We start from the raw sequence: 19,252 nt of genomic DNA, 5'->3' as shown, positions 1-19,252 counted from the left end.
CAACTCCTGGCCTCCCAAAAAGGGGCAAGGACAAAACAAAATCCAGAGTCCCAAAAGAATCACAGAATCATTGAGAATTGCAAAAGACCTTTAGGATCATAGAGTCCAACTGTAAACCTAACACTGCCGAGTCCACCACTAAACCATGTCCCTGTGTGCCACATCTGCACATCCATTAAATACCCCCAGGGATGGTGACTCAACCACTTCCCTGGGCCGCCTGTTCCAGTGCTCGAAAGCCCTTTAGCTGAAGAAATTTTTCCTAATACGCAATGTAAATCTCCCCTGGAGAAACTTGAGGCCATTTCCCTCAAGTCCTCTCTCTCATTACTTGGGAGAAGAGACCAACCCTCTCCTTGCTAAAACGTCCTTTCAGGGAACCGTAGAGAGTGAGAAAGTCTCCCCTCAGCCTCCTCTTCTCCAGGCTAAACAACCCCAGTTCCCTCAGCCGCTCCCCACAAGACTTGTCCTCCAGACCCCTCACCAGCTTCATTGCCTTTCTCTGGACACGCTCAAACACCTCAATGTCCTTCTTGTCATGAGGGGTCCAAAACTGAACACAGTACTCGAGGTGGGGCCTCACCAGAGCCGAGTACAGGGGGACGATCACTTTCCTAGTCCTGCTCACCACACTTTTACTGGTACAAGCCTGGATGCTGTGGGCCTTCATGGCCACCTGGGCACACTGCCAGCTCATATTCAGCCACCAACACCCCCAGGTCCTTTTCTTCTGCACAGGTTTCCAGCCACTCTGCCCCAAGCATGTAGCGCTGCGTGAGGTTCTTGTGACCCAAGGGCAGGACCCGGCACTTGGCCTTGTTGAACCCCACACCATTTGCCTCGGCCCATGGATCCAGCTTGTCCAGATCCCTCTGTAGAGCCTTCCGACACTCAGGCAGATCAACACTCCCACCTTAATTGGTGTCATCTGCAAACTTACTGAGGGGGCACTCCACCCCCTTGTCTAGATCGTTGATAAAGATATTAAAGAGAACCGGTCCCAGTACTGAGCCCCAGGGAATGTCACTTGTGACCGGCCGCCAAATGCATTGGACTCCATTCAGCACCACTCTTTGGTCCCGGCCGTCCAGCCAGTGTTTTACCCAGCAGAGCGTACACCTGTCCAGGCCATGAGCAGCCAGTTTCTCCAGGAGAACGCTGTGGGAAAAAGTGTCAAAGGCTTTAATGAAGCACAGGTAAACAACACCCACATCTTTTTCCTCATCCACTAAGCCGGTCACCTTGTCATAGGAGGTCAGGTTTCTCAGGCAGGACTTGCCTTTCATAAACCCATGCTGGCTGGGTCTGATCGCCTGGTTGTCCTGTATGTGCTGCATGATGGAACTCAGGATGATCTCCTCCATAACCTGCCCCAGCACCGAGGTCGGACTGATAGGCCTGTAATGCCCCAGGTCCTCCTTCTGGTCCTTCTTGTAGATGGGCGCCACGTTTGTTATCTTCCAGTCAACTGGGACCACCCCAGTTAGCCAGGAATGCTGATAGATGATGGAAAGTGGCTTGCTGAGCACTCCCGCCAGTTCCCTCAGTACCCTTGGGTGGATCTCAAGCGGCGCCATAGACTTGTGTATTTCTAAGTGATGTAGCAGGTTCCTCACCATTTCCCCTTGGATTGTGGGGCTTCATTCTGCTGCCCAACCCTGTCTTCCAGCTCAGGGGGCTGGGTACCCAGAGAGCAACTGCTCTTACTCTTAAAGACTGAGGCAAAGAAGGCATTAAGTACGTCAGCCTTTTCCTCATCCCTGGTCACTATGTTTCCCTCCACATCCAATAAAGTATGGAGATTCTTCTTAGCCCTCCTTTTCTTGATGATGTATTTATGAAACATTTTTCATTGTCTTTTATGGCATGGCCAGATTAATTTCTAGTTGGGTTTTAGCCCTTCTACTTTTCTCCCTGCATAACCTCATGACATCCTTGCAGTCCAACTGAGTTGCCTGCCACTTCTTCCAACTGTCATAAACCCCTTTTTTCCCCTCAGTTCCAGCCAAAGCTCTCTGTTCAGCCAGGTCTTCTTCCCTGATGGCTCGTCTTTCGGCACATGGTGACAGCCTCCTCCCGTGCCTTTACAAGTTCCTTCTTGATGAATGTCCAGCCTTCCTGGACTCCTTTGCCCTTCAGGACTTCCTCCCAAGGGACTCTGTTAACCACACCCCTAAACAGGCCAAAGCCCACCCTCCGGAAGTCCCAGGTGGCAGTTCTGCTGACCCCCCTCCTGACTTCTCCAAGAATTGAAAATTCTGTCATTTCATGATCACTATGCCCAAGACGGCCTCCAATCCTCACACCCCCCACAAGCCCTTCTCTGTTGGCAAACAACAGGTCCAGTGGGGTGCTTCCCTCCTCTGCTCCCTCCCCACCTGTGTCAGGAAGTTATCCTCAACACACTCCAGGAACCTCCTGGGCTGCTTCCTCTCCACTGTATTGCATTTCCAGCAGACATCCAGTAAGTTGAAGTCCCCCACGAGGACAAGGGCTGACTATCTTGACACTTGTCCCAGCTGCTTCTAGAATATTTCATCTGTCTCTTCATCCTGGTTGGGTGTTCTGTAGCAGACTCCCACCATGATATCTGCCTTGTTGGCCTTTATTTAACACCTCCCAGTACAGACTGGGTCCTGTCCAGTACAAAGTAGATTATTTTAACGTGTCCCAGTATAGACTGGGCCCCATCCCAGTAGCAGTGGGATCCCCTGATCCCCTCTGAATGCAGACTGGGCACCATCCAAGTACAAACTGCATCTCCTGGCAACCTCCCAGCACAGACTGGGCCCTTTCAAGTACAAATTGGATCCCTTTGAACCAAGCCCAAGAAGACTGGGCCCCGTCCCTGTACAAACTGGACCCCCAACTCTGTCCCAGTACAGACTGAGCCTTCTCCCAGTATAAACTGCATCCCTTTAACCCCTCCCATGACAGACTGGGCCCCTGTCCCACTAGAAAGTGGATCTCCTCAACCCCTCCCAGTAGAGACTGGGCCCTGACCCAGTATGAAGTGGATCCCCTCAACCTCTGCCAGTACAGATGGGGCCCTCTCCTAGTACAAACTGGATCACTCATCCCCTCTTAGTAAAAACTAGTTCCTGTCCCAGTACAAATTCCACCACCTCATCCCCTCCTCACAGAAACTGGGTCAGGTGCCAGTACAAACTGGATCCCATGGCCCCCTCCCTGTAACCACTGGGCCCCATTCCATGAGAAACTTTATCTCTTTAAAACCTCCCGGTATACACTGCGCCCTTCTCAGTACACACCAAATCCCTTAACCCCTCCCACTACAGAATGGTCCCTGTGGCAGTACGAACTAGATGCTGTGGCCCCCTCCCAGTACAGACTGGGTCCCCTCCTGGTACAAACTGGATCCCGTGCTCTCCTCCCAGTACAGAACTGACTGTCAACAAATAGAGATTATTCCATTTAACCCCTCCAAGTACAGACTGGGTTCTGTCCCTTTATAAACTGGATCCCTTAAACACCTGCCAGTAAAGACTGGGCTCCATCCAAATAGAAACTGGATCCCTTTAACCCCTCCCAGTACAGACTGGGCCAATGCCAAGTCCAAAATGGACTCCCCGGTCCCCACCCACTACCAACCGGCCACCTCCAATACAATCTGGATCCTCTAACTTATGCCAGGACAGACTGGGCCCTGTCCCAGTCCAAACTGCATCCCCTGATTCCCTCCCAGTACAGAAGCGGCCTTGTCCCAATATGAAGAGAATCCCTTTAATTCCTCCCAGTGGAGAAAGACCCTCTTCCTAGTCCAAAGTGGATCCCAGCCCAGCTCCCAGTGCAGACTGCTCTGTGTACCAGTACAAAATGGATCGCTTTAACACTGCCCTGTACAGACTGGGCGTCATCTCAGTACAGACTGGATCTCCCAGTTTCCTCCCAGTACAGACTGGGCCCTCTCCACGTAGAAACGGGATCCTCTGAGCCAATCCCAGCAGAGTCTGGGCCTCGTCTCAGTACAAACAGACTGGGCCCTGTCCCAGTACAAACTTTATCCCGTTAGACCCTCCCAGGGTACAATGGGCCACCCTCCCAGTCCAAACTGGAGCCCGTGGCCCCTTCCCACTACAGTCTGGGCTCTGTCACAGTACAAACTGGGTTGCTTTAACCCCTGCCAGTACAAACTTGGCCCCTCCCACTACAAACTAGTCCTCTTCAACCCCTCCAAGTACAGGCTGAGCATGCTTCCAGTATAAACTGGATCCTCTCATCCCCTCCCAGTATGACTGGGCATTGTGCCATTTGAAACTGGATTCCATTAAACCCTTCCAGTACAGACTTGGTCCCCTCCCACTAAAAACGGGCTCTGTTTAGCATCATGGAATGGTCTGGGTTGGAAGGGACCATTAAAGGCCATCTAGTGCAACCCCCCTGCCATGAGCAGGGACACCTTCAACTGGATGAGCTGTCTCCAAGCCCCGGCCAACCTGGCCTGGAATGTTTCCAGGGATGGGGCATCTACTGTCTCTCTGGGCAGTCACCTACAGCAGTTGCACAGGACACGTCCAGGCGGGTTTGGAATGTCTCCAGAGTGGGAGACTCCCCCACCTCTCTGGGCAGCCTGTGCCAGTGCTCTGCCACCCTCAAAGGAAAGAAGTTCCTCCTCATGTTAAGATGGAACTTCCTATGTTCAAGTTAGCGCCTGTTATCTCTTGTCCTATCACTGGGCACCACTGACAAAAGACTGTTCCCATCCCCCTGGCACCCTCCCTTTAAGTATTTATAAGCATAGATAGGGTCCCCCCTTAGTCTCTTTTTCTCCAGACTAAAAAGCCCCAAGTCCCTCAGCTTTTCCTCATAAGAGAGATGTTCCAATCCCCTCATCATCTTCGTAGCCCTTTGCTGGACCCTCTCCAGCAGTTCCCTGTCCTTCTTGAACTGGGGAGCCCAGATCTGGACACAGTACTCCAGATGAGGTCTCACCAGGGCAGAGTAGAGGGGGAGGATGACCTCCCTCGACCTGCCGGCCACGCTCTGCTTGATGCACCCTAGGATGCCATTGGCCTTCTTGGCTACCAAGGCACATTGCTGGCTCATCGTCATCCTGTTGTCCACTGGGACATGCTGCTGCATGTTCCCCCAAGATCTTCCTGTCTTCCAGCTGGACAAGCCCAGCTTTTTCAGCTTCTTCTCACAGCACAAGTGCTCCAACCCTGACCACCTTGGTGGCCCTCCACTGAACGGGCTCCAGTTTACCAGTGTCTCTCACGCATTGCAGCGGGTCAGAACCTGGGGGAGTATTCTGGATCTGTTCTCAAATGTGCGGAGCCCAGGGCGATAATCACTCCCACTGGCTGTGCTCCTGCTCATACCACCCAGGATGCTTTTGGCCTTTGCTGACGGCTCCATGTTTTGCCTAATGAAACCGAAGGACCACCAGAGCCTTTCCTGCAGTGCTGATACCAACCTAGGCAGTCCCTGCCCTCTGTCACTTCAGGCCCTTAGTCAACCTCAGCGAAAGAACTTTAGATCTGTCCTTGTTGGATAACATGATGTTACTGTTGGCCTGTCCTTCAAGCCTGTCTAGGTCCCTTGGGATGGCAACCCTGCCCTCTAATATAGTGTCTGCTCTCCTCAATGAGGTGTCAGCTACAAATGCTATAAAAAAAGGATTTTGTCATCTCCTTTGTGTAATTAAAAGCCCTTGAAACATGGTGGAACCCGACTAGATACATCCCTCTGGGCAGAACACTATGCGTTCACCACGTTCTTCCAAGCCCGAGTACTGGTCTCAGTTATTACCCATCTACTTATCCACCCAATCAGACCAGAATGTCCTAACTGAACACAAGAATACTGTGGGGAATGAGGCTGATAGCATAGTGTTTGGCGCAGAGTCTAGTTGGAGGCCTGTCAGCAGCAGTGCTCCCCAGGGGTCAGTACTGGCCCGTCTTGTTCAACATGTTAATCAACGTCCTGGATGAGGGCACAGAGTGTACCCTCAGCAAGTTTGCTGACATCTGTTGGAAGGGTAACACAGCAGGGCATAGGCAGTCCAGGAGGTTCTTGGATTGTATTGCCAACGTCTTTCTCCCAGTGGTAGAGGAGCAAACGAGGAGAGGAGCTCTGCCGGACCTTGTCCTTACCAACAAGGAGGGGCTGGTAGGCAGTGTCAAGCTCAAGGGCAGCCTGGGCTGCCATGACCATGAAATGGTCGAGTTTGAGATCATCAAGGCAGCGAGGAAGGTGCGCAGCAAGCTGACCACCCTGGGCTTTAGCAGAGCTGACTGTGGCTCCTTGATGAAACTGCTCAATATAGTGCCATGGGATGAAGCGCTGGAGGGAAGAGGGGCCCAAGTAAGCCAGTTAATATTCAAGGCTCACCTTCTCCAAGCTCAGGAGTCATGCATCCCTACAAAGAAGAAGGCAGGCAGAAAAGCAGGGAGGCTTGCATGGATGAACAAGATGCTCCTGGACATGCTCACAAGTGAAAAGGAGGCCTATAGGGGGTGGAAACAGGGGCGGGAAGCCTGGGAGGAATACAGAGAAATTGTTCAAGCAGCCCGGGATCAGGTGAGGCAAGCTAAAGCCCAGATTGAACTAAATCTGTCCAGGGGCATCAAGACAAACAAAAAACCTTCTTTAAGTATGTCAGCGAGAAAAGAAAGACTAGGGAAGATGTGGACCCTCTCCGGAAGGAAATGCAAGAACTGGTCACCCGGGACAGAGACAAAGCTGAGGTCCTCAATGACTTTTTTGCCTCAGTCTTCACTGGCAAAGACTGCAGCCGCACTGCCCATGATGCAGAGGGCAAAGGCAAGGAGTGGGAAAATGAAGAACCACCCACTGTAGGTGAAGATCATGTATAAACCACCTGAGGAACCTGAAGGTGCACAAGCCCATGGGACCTGATGAGACACATCCGCGGGTCCTGAGGGAACTGGCAGATGAAGTTGCTAAGCCACTGACCCTCATATTTGAGAAGTCGTGGCAGTCTGGTGAGCTTCCTGATGACTGGCCAAGGGGAAACATAAGCCCTGTTTTCAAAAAGGGAAATAAGGAAGACCTGGGGGACTACAGGCCAGTCGGTCTCACCCCTGTGCCTGGCCCGATCATGGAGCAGATCCTCCTGGAAACTCTGCTGAGGCACATAGAAAATAAGGAGGTGATAGGTAGCATCCAGCATGGCTTCACCAAGGGCAAGTCATGCCTGACAAAATTTGGTGCCCTTCTATGAACGCGTTACAGTGGTACTGGACAAGGGAAAAGCAACTGATGTCACCTGCCTGGACTTGTGCAAAGCCTTTGACATTGTCCCACACGATATCCTGGTCTCTAAATTGAAGAGACATGGATTCGACAGATGGACCACTTGGTGGATAAAGAACTGGCTGGACGGTCACACGCAAAGTGTTGTGGTCAACGGCTCGATGTCCAAGTGGCGAGCAGTGATGAGTTGCATTCCTCAGGGGTTGGTACTGGGACAATATCTTTGTTGGTGACATGGACAGTGTGATCGAGCGCACCCTCAGCAAGTTTCGTCATGATACCAAGCTGTGTGGTGAGGTAGACACACTGGAGGGAAGGGATACCATCCAGAGGGACCTGGACAGCCTGGAGAGGTGGGCCCATGCCAACCTCATGAAGTTCAACAAGGCCAAGTGCAAGGTCCTACATCTGGGTTGGGGCAATCCCAAGCACAAATCCAAGCTGGGCAGAGAATGGCTGGAAGCAGTCCTGAGGAGAAGGACCTGGGGGTGCTGATTGATGAGAAGATCGAAATGAGCTGTCAATGCGTGCTTGCAGCTCAGAAAACCAACCGCATCCTGGGCTGCATCAGAAGCAGCGTGGCCAGCAGGTCAAGGGAACTGCTCTGGTGAGAGCCCACCTAGACTACTGCATCCAGCTCTGGAGCCCCCAACAGAGGAAAGACATGGACCTGTCAGAGCGGGTCCAGAGGAGGGACACAAAGTTGATCCAAGGGCTGGAGCACCTCTCCTCTGAGGACAGGCTGAAAGAGTTGGGGTTGTTCAGCCTGCAGAAGAGAAGGCTCCAGGGAGACCTCATTGTGACTTTGCAGTACTTAAAGGGGGTCTATGGGAAAGCCGGGGAGGGACTTTTTACAAGGGCATGTAGTGATATGACCAGGAGGTATGGCTTTAAACTGGAAGAGGGGAAATTTAGATTAGATATTCAGAAGAAATTTTTCATTTCAATGGTGGTAAGGCACTGGCCCAGGTTCCCCGGAGAAGCTATGGTTACCCCATCCCTGGAGGTGTTTAAAGCCAGGCTGGATGGGACTTTGAGCAACCTGGTGTAGTGGGACATGTCCCTGCCAAGGGCAGGGGGGTTGGAACTGGATGATCTTCAAGGTCCCTTCCAGCCTAAGCCATTCTATGACTCTATGATTCGGCTTTCCAGGAGAGACAGGCAGGAAGGATCTGGGGTGGGGTTCACTGAAAGTGAAGAGGTTTGCTGGATGTATGGAGCTACTCTGTGGACCAGGTGAAAAGTTTGACGAGCCCCTGTAAGGGAAGGTCAGAGGAGAGGCTAGCAGAAGTGGCCTCCCATAGTGGGAGTTCAGGAACCTGCAGGCAGGGTGAGGAAGTGGGCATAGCCTTTGCTCAGCATGCCAAGGAAGTCTCTGGCTGTAGAAGTCTGAGTCTCCCTGGGGACTGCAGTGCCCCGGGCATTTTCTGGAAGGGGAATACGGCAGCGTGCACACTGCAGGCAGTTTCTGGAATGTCTGAGGACAACACCTTAGCACAGCGACCAGATGGGTCAACAGGGGTAATACAAACCCGGATCTCATCCTTGCAAGCAAAGAAGAGCTGGTGCGGGATGTGAAGATTGGCTGTCATGACCCCGAAACAGGGGGGTCCCAGGTCCCGAGGGGAGGGAGGGACAAGAATAGAAGACTGCAGATGCTGGGCATTAGAGAGCAGACTTGGGACTGTTCTGGGCAGTTTTAGTGGGGATCCAATCAGCAGCAGCACTGAAGGACAGCAGAGCTCACTACAGCTGGTCTTCAAGGACAGCATCTTCCAAGCATTTGTCTGTATCAAAACCCAGTTGAAACCTGAGGGCAAATTCAAGGGAATCATAATGATCTTTGCCTACCTCAGGAGCAATTAAAGAAGAAAACAAAGATACTGACTGGACACTGCTGAATTGAGTAGGAGCCAGCGTAGATAGAACTGAGATACTCCATGTGTGTCTTGCCTCATATTTCACCAGCAAGGTCTCCCAGGCCTTGGTGCCTCAAGGCAAGACTCTGGAGGAGAAGAGCCAGGGCTGGATGGGAATCAAATCAAAGGTGATTTGGGCAAAGTCAACCAGTACCAGTATGTGGGAAAAGAGGTAGTATGCAAGGGTGCTGAGAAAGGAAGAGAATGTCACAGTGAGGCCACTCTCTATCATCTTGGAAAGGTCCTGGAGGCTGGGGGACTCCATGACAACTGCAAAAAGCAACGTGGCATGCATCTTTCCAAAAGATCCAGAGGATGAGCTGGGGAGCTGAGGCTGCTTAGCTTCACTTTAGATGAGGAACATGTCCCAGGTCATGTCCCCTTGGATTGCTTTTCTGTGTGCCTGGAAGAGAAGGTGACTGGATGAACTCGGGCAATATGTGGATCAGTTGCCATCTAGCACTGACCCTCTCAAAGAAAGGGATGTCAGGAGGGAAGCGCTAGCAGGTGGGGGCAATGTTGGATAGCAAAGAAATAAAAGCAGGATCTATCCAGTTTACCCAAACGTCATTGCTCCCGGTGCCATTTAGATGTGAAACGTCCTGATAGAAACATGTTCTCGGAACACTCTACATTCCGTTTGTTGGAGGAAATGTGGTTTTGCAGATGGCTGCACAAACCTCCACGTACATAGGAGCAGAGAAAGTATCATCTTGCTGGTCTGTGTCTTATGAAAAATATAATGAGAATGTACAGACCAACATCAAAGTTCTCAAGAGGAGGACTTCTTACACACACCTTAGATCAAGGCCTTTTCCGCATGTGTTTCAACTTCCCCATTTAGCTGTGAAATGGAGATGTAAATAAGAATTTCTCCCCTTCTTCTCCCTCATTATAGGTTCTTTAGGTCAGAGCAGAGTTGTGCTGGACCTCAGCCAAGGTACGAGGACCACACTCAGATGTGTAACAAAGAAAGCCGGTGCCAAGTGCCCAAGGTCCCATGCAAGGCAAAGGTTTTGTTCAGAGCATGCAGGGGTGGATGGCAGATGGCAATGGAAAGAGGAAATGAGGTGACCCGAAGGAGAGCAAACCCTCAGGACCAGAGAGAAGCAGGGCTGGGCTGTGCAGCCCTGGTAGGAGAGGGCTTTGCTCTCTGGGACGTCTCTGCAGGCCTGCAGGGCCTGTGGTGCAAGGGGAAGCTGATCTCCAGGAAAGACAAGGTGCTTTGGAAAATGTCCTCGGCGATGGACATCCTGTGATCCAAGAACATGGGGTAAATCATTGCTCTGTTCCATGATTGCATCATCAAAGGGATGACTAAAGGCTGTGGGAGAAGCACTGCCTACATCTGCTGGATGGAGATGGGACAGGACTTGCCTCACTGCAGCTGCATGAACAAAGGCACTGAACGTCCCAGAGGTTCTCTTGGGGTGTGTTACACGGCTGCTCTGAATGGCGATCGTGTTGCTGCAGGTCTTGTGCTGTCCCTGCTGGCTGCATGCGGCTGTGCAGGAGAGCCCTGGCACCTCCCGTGGCACCACAGGGTGTAGGTCACCTTCCAATGGAGCAGCTGCCCTGAATGAGGTTGGGCACTGTAGGGGTGTCTGTGAGAAACGGGCCATGGGTGCCAAAGGAGATGGGGTAAAGACAGCTGGTGGAGGAGAGAGAGTGTCACCACCATGCCCCACCAGCCTCAAAATGATGACTCCAGACACTGCCCTGTCCCTCTTAATATTTCCATCAGTTACGAGCACGTGTCTTAGACCACCTCTGGCACCTCATGTGTCACCTGTGCTTTGCATGGGTACAGGAGGTACAGGAGACTCCTGCCTTTCACTGCCTGGGTGTGCTGTCTCCTAGTGGGGCAAGAAGAGGGGATTCTTGGACATAACTCTGTCTCCAAAAGGGGAAATGGCACTGCAGGGAGGAAGTTTCTCTGCCCAGCAGAGGGAGAAAAGATCAGTGATGACTTCAGCTTGTTTCCCAGGTGGTTCCCCTGGAGCCCCAGGGACATCTCTGAGGGAGCCCAGAGGGGACAGAGAGAGTGCCACCGTGGGCTGGTCCTCTGCTGCCGAGCTGGGCCAGGCTGCTGGGCCGGAGGGAGCTCCTGGCAAGCGGGCAGCGCTGCAGAGAGACAGGTCTGCCCAGAAGCAGGACTGAGGGCAGTGCCTGCAGGCAGCAAGGGAAGAGAAGAGAAGAGAAGAGAAGAGAAGAGAAGAGAAGAGAAGAGAAGAGAAGAGAAGAGAAGAGAAGAGAAGAGAAGAGAAGAGAAGAGAAGAGAAGAGAAGAGAAGAGAAGAGAAGAGAAGAGAAGAGAAGAGGAGACGTAAAGGCAGTCTGGGGTGGGAGGACAGGAGAGAGCTCACCGGGGGACAAACCTTCACAGCCGTTCACATGGTAAGTCTCTGGCTGTGGGGCAATGCAGATGAGTTCCTGGCAGTGTCTCCTAGAGCTGGCACATGCCATGGCTGACAGGAGCTGTCAGGATGGCTGTCCTGGCTTGTCTGGTGTGGAGCAGGAGGACGTGCTTCAGAGCATGGATGTCCTGCTGCACCTTCAGAGGGACAATGACGGACAGCTGCCTTCTCCCAGGGATGGCTCCGGGGTTTGCAGATTGATGTGCAGGCAGGGGTGGGCAGGGCTGTCCTTGCCAGCAGGGTCCCTGCACCCTGGGGGCTGTGTGCTGGGGCAGGGACTCTGCCGCCTGCCAGGGTCAGCTCTCCGCCTTCCCGGGGAGCTCCCCACGGAGATTCTGTGGGGAGAAGCTGTGGGTGGAAGGAGTGACCCCAGCATGGTAGGATAGGGATGAGCAGGTCAGGGCATGGTGCTTGTGCTCTCAAGAGAGTGCAGCCCGGCTGAGCTCTGCCTCATGATACTTTTTAGAGGACCTCTCGGGCAGCACACCAACTCAGCAGCATCTTCCCCTTTGCAGCCACATCAGGTTCGTTGTGAACTGGTCTTTAGCCCCCACACACTCAGAGATGCCCCTGGGCAGCGCCCCATCCCTGGAGGTGTTGGCAGGCAGAGGTGGGCGCACAGCAGTGCGATGGGGTTTGTGAGCACTGACGGGAGCTGAGCTGGGGACAGGGAGATGGCTGCCGGCAGCAGAGACACGGGCAGGGAGTGAGAGGGAGCTGCTGCCTGAAACACTGGCGAGGGGGATGTGGGCCCGTCCATGCTGTCCCTGAAGCACAGACACCTTCTCCTGGGCAGCTCCTGCCTGGTCTCCGTTCCCAGCCGGGGCACAGCTCTGCCCTCCAGCCCACGGGGTCTCGGGCACACATTGACCCTGCAGCAGCCAGAGCCCAGCAAAGGACGAACCCCGGATTGCCATCTGCCTAGCATGTCCCTCCTCCCTTGTCAGGAGAGTTGTGGCATTTCACTGCCGTCCCCTCCTGCCTGAGCTGCCCTTGTTCTCACCGTTGGATAAACTGAGGATAAACTGAGTCAGTGCGGGGGGTGGGGGTTGCGGGTGACAGATTCAGCTCCCGTTCAGATGCCGACCCTTTGGGTCCTGCTCTGCAGTCGTGTCTGTGGGAGCAATGTGCCCAGGACTCCTCCAGGCAACTTAAGGACATCAACTATTTGCCTGAGGAGTCCTGTGGGGCTGCAGGGTGCTCTCCAGAAGGGCACAGCTCTCCCATAGTATCTCTGTGCTCCCTCGGATCCACATGGAGAAGACATCTCGGTGCTCAGGCCATGGAAATGCTGCTGGGCAGCTGTACGTGGGTGGCTGCAATGATCCCTCCTAGTCCCAGTCCGGGAGGGGAGAGATGAGAAAAGGCAATGAGCCTGTATATCTGCCCTTCGAACCTGCATTCCTCTCTTCTCCGCAGTGTCCTGCTTCTTTTGATGGCAACACCTCAGAGGGATCCTCCTCCAGCTGCAAGCTGCCAGCACAGGGCAGTGGAGAAGAGGACTGATGGGCAGAGCTGCTCTCCTCTCTCTGCACTAAGGGACTCTCCCTTTGCCTCTCAGGACCCACAAGACTTCACCTGGAGTGCATTAGAAATGTCAGGGATTTCAGCCATCCCAAACCGCTCCGAAATGTGGCAGGTACAACCAGAACAAAACAGAGAAAACAAAATCCCCTCTCCTCTGCTGTGCAGTTGGGCAAATTGCCGACAACAACACTGAAAAGCTCTTTGATATAACACGATTACATTTAATTGGAGACAGCCCTGCTGTCCTAGTTCCCCCTTGCTGCACAGCAAGGAGGACTCCTCGGGAGCCCATTGCGAAGTCCCTGCTCCCAGTGGCAGCCTCAGTCAGCAAAAGCCGGAGCTCAAGTGAGGGAGCTGCAGAGAGGTGCTCCTGAAAAGAGGGTCTGAATGTGGGGCTGCAAAGACATATGCAATCCATTTTGCCAGGAGAAGTCTGCTCTGACTCAGTACTGTCTTTTCCTCCTTAACAGATAGTCACAGATAAGAATAAGAGATACCCAGAGGCAGGAAATGTCCAACAGCAGCTCCATCACCCACTTCCTCCTCCTGGCATTCGCAGACACACGGGAGCTGCAGCTCTTGACCTTCGGGCTCTTCCTGGGCATCTACCTGGCTGCCCTCCTGGGAAACGGCCTCATCATCACCGCCATCGCCTGCGACCACCACCTCCACACCCCCATGTACTTCTTCCTCCTCAACCTCTCTGTTCTGGACCTGGGCTGCATCTCCACCACTCTCCCCAAAGCCATGGCCAATTCCCTCTGGAACACCAGGGCCATCTCCTATGCAGAATGTGCTGTCCAGGTCTTTTTCTTTCTCATTTTTATTTCAGCTGAGTATTCTCTCCTCACCGTCATGGCCTATGACCGCTACGTTGCCATCTGCCAACCCCTGCACTATGGGATCCTCCTGGGCAGCAGAGTTTGTGTCCACATGGCAGCAGCTGCCTGGGCCAGTGGGTTCCTCAATTCTCTCCTGCACACGGCCAATACATTTTCACTCCCCCTCTGCCAGGGCAATGCCCTGCACCAGTTCTTCTGTGAAGTCCCCCACATCCTCAGGCTCTCTTGCTCAGACTCGTACCTCAGGGAAGTTGGGCTAATTGTGGTTAGTGCCTGTCTCTTCTTTGCATGTTTTGTTTTTATTGTGATGTCCTACGTGCACATATTGAGGGCTGTGCTGAGGATCCCCTCTGAGCAGGGACGGCACAAAGCCTTTTCCACGTGCCTCCCTCATCTGATGGTTGTCTCCCTCTTTATCAGCACTGGCATGTTTGCCTACATGAAGCCCCCCTCCATCTCCTCATCATCCCTGGACCTGGTGGTGGCAGTGCTGTACTCGGTGGTGCCCCCAGCAGTGAACCCCCTCATCTACAGCATGAGGAACCAGGAGCTCAAAGAAGCATTGAAGAAAGGGGTTCAATGGGTTCACCTTCAGCAGCAGTAAGCTGCCCATGTCTCCTCACAGGCTGTCCCTACTGTGCTGGATAATAGTGAGGCCTTCGGTAAATGTGTCATCACAGCATCAGAACTGCCTTCCTGAGGAGCATCTCTGTAATAACAGGGCAGCTCTCTCTGTTGCAGGAAAATTGACATAAACTAAGAAAACGAAATATAAAATGTCATTGTAATTGAAGCAACCAAGGACACCTGCTGCTTTTCAAGTCCCCTGTACTGCCCCAAGCCTATTTAATAATTTTCCTAATATGAAAATAGAGAAAGAGTAACTAGACATGATTTATCTATGACTCAGTTAAGGAACTACCACCAGACAATGTAGCATTGTTGAGAAGCAGGGGATTCCTGTCAAGAGAGTGATGAACTGTAGGGCGGGTCAGCGAACCCAGAAAACCTCTTGGAACTGCCAAGATCAGAGAAGTGGTTAAAGGTAATTCTGCCAGGGGGAGATCGCGACCACTGACTCACTGACCACCTACCCAAATGATACCACCTACTCAAAAGAGAACAATGGAAGAAGAAGACAGAGTCTGTGCACTAATTTATATGGGAAGCAAAGAAATCTCAACCAATCCTTGAAGAGAATAACAATGAGTAACTGTGAATATATATATGAATTGTTTGAATATGTAAACATCAATGCATAGAAGTGGAGTCTTTTGAAGCTAAGTTGTGCTCCCGTTTTGGGCTGAGCACCCCATTTCCGCGCATTAATGGAATAAACTTGGAAATACCTCTGCTCTGTGTGTTATTGGCTTGCACACCGTGTAACAAACCCAGATTTGGGATATCAGGAGGGTGTCATACTGAAGTGAAATAGATCTAGTTTTTTCTTTGAGGCAGCAGCAGAAGGAAGATGTGCAGTTCCGTGCGGTGACATGGAGCTAAATAGAGGATAAATGAGTTTATGGGCTGAGACATCTTTGGCATCTGAGGAGCATTAGGAGGGCTTTGGAAGAAGCTGCACAGGTTATGGGGAACTCACAGCCCTTAGGAAAACCTCAGAAAATGACAGCCTTGTGTTTGAAGAAATAGTGAAGACAGAGTCATCAGTAGAGCTTGGGACAGCATGGGGTCAGAGTGGGGTGGGGAAGCAGGGGTGGTGGTTGGCATCTGCAGAGAAACAGCCACAGCCTGTGGGGGGTATGGCCCCTTTGTTGGGGCTGGGACCCCCCAACAGAACTGAAATCCTTGTCCTTTTGACTATGGCTGCGGTCTCTTCCACTGAGGCCCCCGAGACCACTCCAGTTCCTTACATCAACGGGGCCTTGTTGCCTCCACCCCACCCTCCAGAGAGCCTGAGAGGTGTCCTACCACTGTCTTGCCCTTGGCATCACACACCCCTTCATCTCAGTGCTCCCAGGAAGAGCCCTGAGCTTCCCGTGTGGGAAAGGATCCCCATTCCCAGGGTGTGGGGGTCAGTGCTTGGACATCCCGCTTGATGAGACAGGTCAAGGGCTTTCACAACCACTTCCATGTTTGATTTTCAACCTGTAAGCAGTGCCTCTGACTTCCTGCTTCACCAGCCTCCAGGGACAGTCCCTTTTCTGGTCATTCCCTCCAAGGTCTTTTCAGGGGTGGCCCTCAGTGCAGCCCACTGACATGCTCAGAAACTTGGAGCTTTGCTGCTGCCTTTTACTTCTCAAGAGGCCAGTTCATTAACATGCAAAATGCCCTAACAAGCCAAGGCTCTGAGCATAATTTTCTTCACTTTACCATTCGTATTTGAGAGATTTCAGAAGTGAAATGATTTTAAAAATGAAAGAAAAGAAAAGAAAAAAGTTTCCTTTTTCTTCCACTTGTCTTTGTTTATCTGCTTACGCATTAAGTGATATCAGCAATTTCCAAATGATATTGAAACTGGACCTCTCCAAATGGAGGGTGAATGTGTAGGTATTGAGGTTTGGGCTGGACTGGCCACTCAGTCAGAACGGCAGATGCTCTCCCCTACCGAGGAGAGGCAGGAGAGAGAGAAAGGGACTTATGAGTTTGGAAGGACCTAAACTCTGTTAATGAAATATTAATAATAAAATAAAAAGTCCATAATGAAATATATACAAAACCATATCAAGCTCCCAGGATGATGATCACGTCACTGGCTGGCACTGGGGCAGTCCCAGACTGGACTCAGTGATGGATGGGAACTGGATTCCAGATAAGGATTCAGGATCGGGATCACAGGCAGACGAACAGACAGAGTCCTCCTCAGACACCGGTCATTGAAGGAAGCGAGCTGACCCTTTGATCCCTCAGCTTTTATACTGAGCATGACGCAGATGGGATGGAATACCCCATTGGTCAGTTTTGGGTCACCTGTCCTGTCCGCTCAGCCTCACAGGTGTGACCCCTCTGTGCTTTTCCACTTCCAACCCTCCAACGGGGCAATTACCAAAGTTCACTGCCCGTGGGTGTTATAGCAATAAGTATAAGCAAGAGCCTCTCTGCACACCGTGCCTGGGCATCCGCTGTAAACATAGGTCTGATCACTCTGAGAGAGCAAACACTGTCTGCACAATATGCAGTTAATTTCAGTAGTTAGAAGAGGCCCGGCTAAGAAGTAAAGGTACTGAACAAAATTGGTCCTGTTTTACCTCAAACCAGGAGATGGTGTCCATTCCTCATGCTGTGGGACGTCTCAGACACATGCAGAGCAGGGGAGACACACCACAAGAGTGGTCAACACCTCCGAGTGCGACTCACTCTGTGCCAAGTGTTAGAGGGGGCATGGACAGTCCATTCAAACATTGTTCTTACAATCACGGAATGGTTTGGGTTCAAGGGACCTTAAAGATCATCTACTTCCAAGCCCCCTGCCATGGGCAAGGACACCTTCCACTGGACCTGGTCTCTCAAAGCCCCATCCAACCTGGCCTTGAACACCTCCAGGGATGGAGCCTCCACAACTTCACTGGGACACTTGCTCCATTGCCTCACCACCCTCAGAGTCAAAAATTTATTCCTAATATCTAATCTAAATCTCCTGTCTTCGAGTTTGAAGCCTTTACCCCTCGTCTGATCACTACATATCCCCGTAAAAAAGCCCTCTCCAGCTTTCCTGTAGGTACCTTTCAGGTACTGGAAAGCTGCTATAAGCTCTCCCTGGATCCTTCTCTTCTCCAGGCTGAACGACCCCAACTCTCTCAGCCTATCTTCATAGCAGAGATGCTCTAATCCTCTGATCATCTTAGTCAGCCTCCTCGGGACCCGCTTCTTCTTATGGACAGGTGGGGTCTCCCGAGAGGGGAGAAGAGGGGAAGAGTCACCTCCCTCGACCTACTGCCCATACTTCTTTTGATACAGCCCAGGATATGGTTAGGTTTCTGGGCTGCAAGTGCACATTGCTGTCTCTTGTTGAGCTTCTCAACTACCAACAGCCCTAAGTCCTCCTCAGGGCTGTCCTCAATCCATTCTCCACCTGGCCAGGATTTGTGCTTGGGATCGCCGTGACCCACGTGCAGGACCTTGCCCTTGGCCTTGTTGAACTTCATGAGGTTGGCATGGGCCTACCTCTCCAGACTGTCCAGGTCGCTCTGGATGGCATCACTCCCCTCCAGCATGTCAACCGCACCACACAGCTTGGTGGTGTTGGACAACTTGCTGAGGGTGCAATCAATCCCACTGTCCATGTCACCAACTGTGACGAAACAGGAATCACGGAATCACGGAGTTTTCAGAGTTGGAAGGGACCTCTAGAGATCATCTAGTCCAACTCCCCTGCTAAAGCAGGATTGCCCAGAGCGCATTACTCAGGTCTGCATCCAGGCGGGTCTTGAAAATCTGCAGAGAAGGGGACTCCACAACCTCCCTGGGCAGCCTGTTCCAGTGCTCTGTCACCCTCACCGTAAAGAAGTTTTTCCGTGTATTTGAACAGAATTTCCTATGTTCTAACTTGTGCCCATTACCCCTCATCCTGTCACTGGGGACCCCTGGAAAGAGCCTGGCTCCATCCTCCTTCAACCCACCCTTTAGATACTTGTATGCCATAATAAGGTCTCCCCTCAGCCTTCTCTTCTCCAGGCTAAAGACTCCCAGCGCTCTCAGCCTTTCCTCATAAGGCAGATGCTCCAAGCCCTTAATCATCTTAGTTGCCCTTCGCTGGACCCTCTCCAGCAGTTCCCTGTCCCTCTTGAACTGGGGAGCCCAAAACTGGACACAGTATTCCAGTTGTGGCCTCACCAGTGCAGAGTAGAGGGGGAGAATGACCTCCCTCGACCTATTGTCCACACTCTTCCCTATGCAGCCCAGGATTCCATTGGCCTTTTTGGCAACAAGGGCACATTGCTGGGCCATGGATAATTTACTGTCTACCACAACCCCCAGATCCTTCTCCTCAGAGCTACTTCCCAGCAGGTCAGCCCCTAACCTATACTGGTGCCCAGCATTCTTCCTCCCCAGGTGCAGGACCTTGCACTTGCTTTTGTTGAACCTCATTAGGTTCTTCTCTGCCCAAGCTCTCCAGCCTGTCCAGGTCACGCTGGATGGCAGCACGGCCCTCTGGGGTGTCAGCCACCCCACCCAGTTTGGTATCATCAGCAAACTTGCTGAGGATACACTCTGTCCCCTCATCCAGGTCATTAATGAATATATTAAACAAAATTGGACCGAGTATTGACCCCTGGGGGACACCACTGGTTACAGGCCTCCAAGTAGACTCTGTGCTGCTGATCACAACCCTCTGAGTTCTGTCCCGCAGC

The 19,252-nt window shown here is 52.2% G+C and overlaps 2 protein-coding genes across 2 annotated transcripts in view; one reads left to right on the top strand and one right to left on the bottom strand.

Annotated features, from left to right (window-relative positions):
- The window catches only part of LOC309685867 (olfactory receptor 14A16-like), a gene marked incomplete at both ends in the record, with an annotated part of 61,098 nt that overhangs the window by 8,949 nt on the left and 32,897 nt on the right, over positions 1–19,252 (bottom strand). The window lies entirely within an intron of this gene.
- Positions 13,612–14,547, top strand: LOC309685844 (olfactory receptor 14A16-like; the record flags this gene model as incomplete). Its single annotated transcript, XM_082501548.1, has 1 exon — positions 13,612–14,547. The coding sequence occupies one exon, from the start codon at positions 13,612–13,614 to the stop codon at positions 14,545–14,547; it is 936 nt and encodes a 311-aa protein (XP_082357674.1).

The sequence above is a fragment of the Vanellus vanellus genome (assembly GCF_965231255.1).
Source record: "Vanellus vanellus genome assembly, contig: HAP1_SCAFFOLD_89, whole genome shotgun sequence".
In the NCBI taxonomy this organism is placed as follows: domain Eukaryota; kingdom Metazoa; phylum Chordata; class Aves; order Charadriiformes; family Charadriidae; genus Vanellus; species Vanellus vanellus.
The sequence above is the reverse complement of the archived record's forward strand: the minus strand, read 5'-3'. Positions and strand labels throughout refer to the sequence as shown.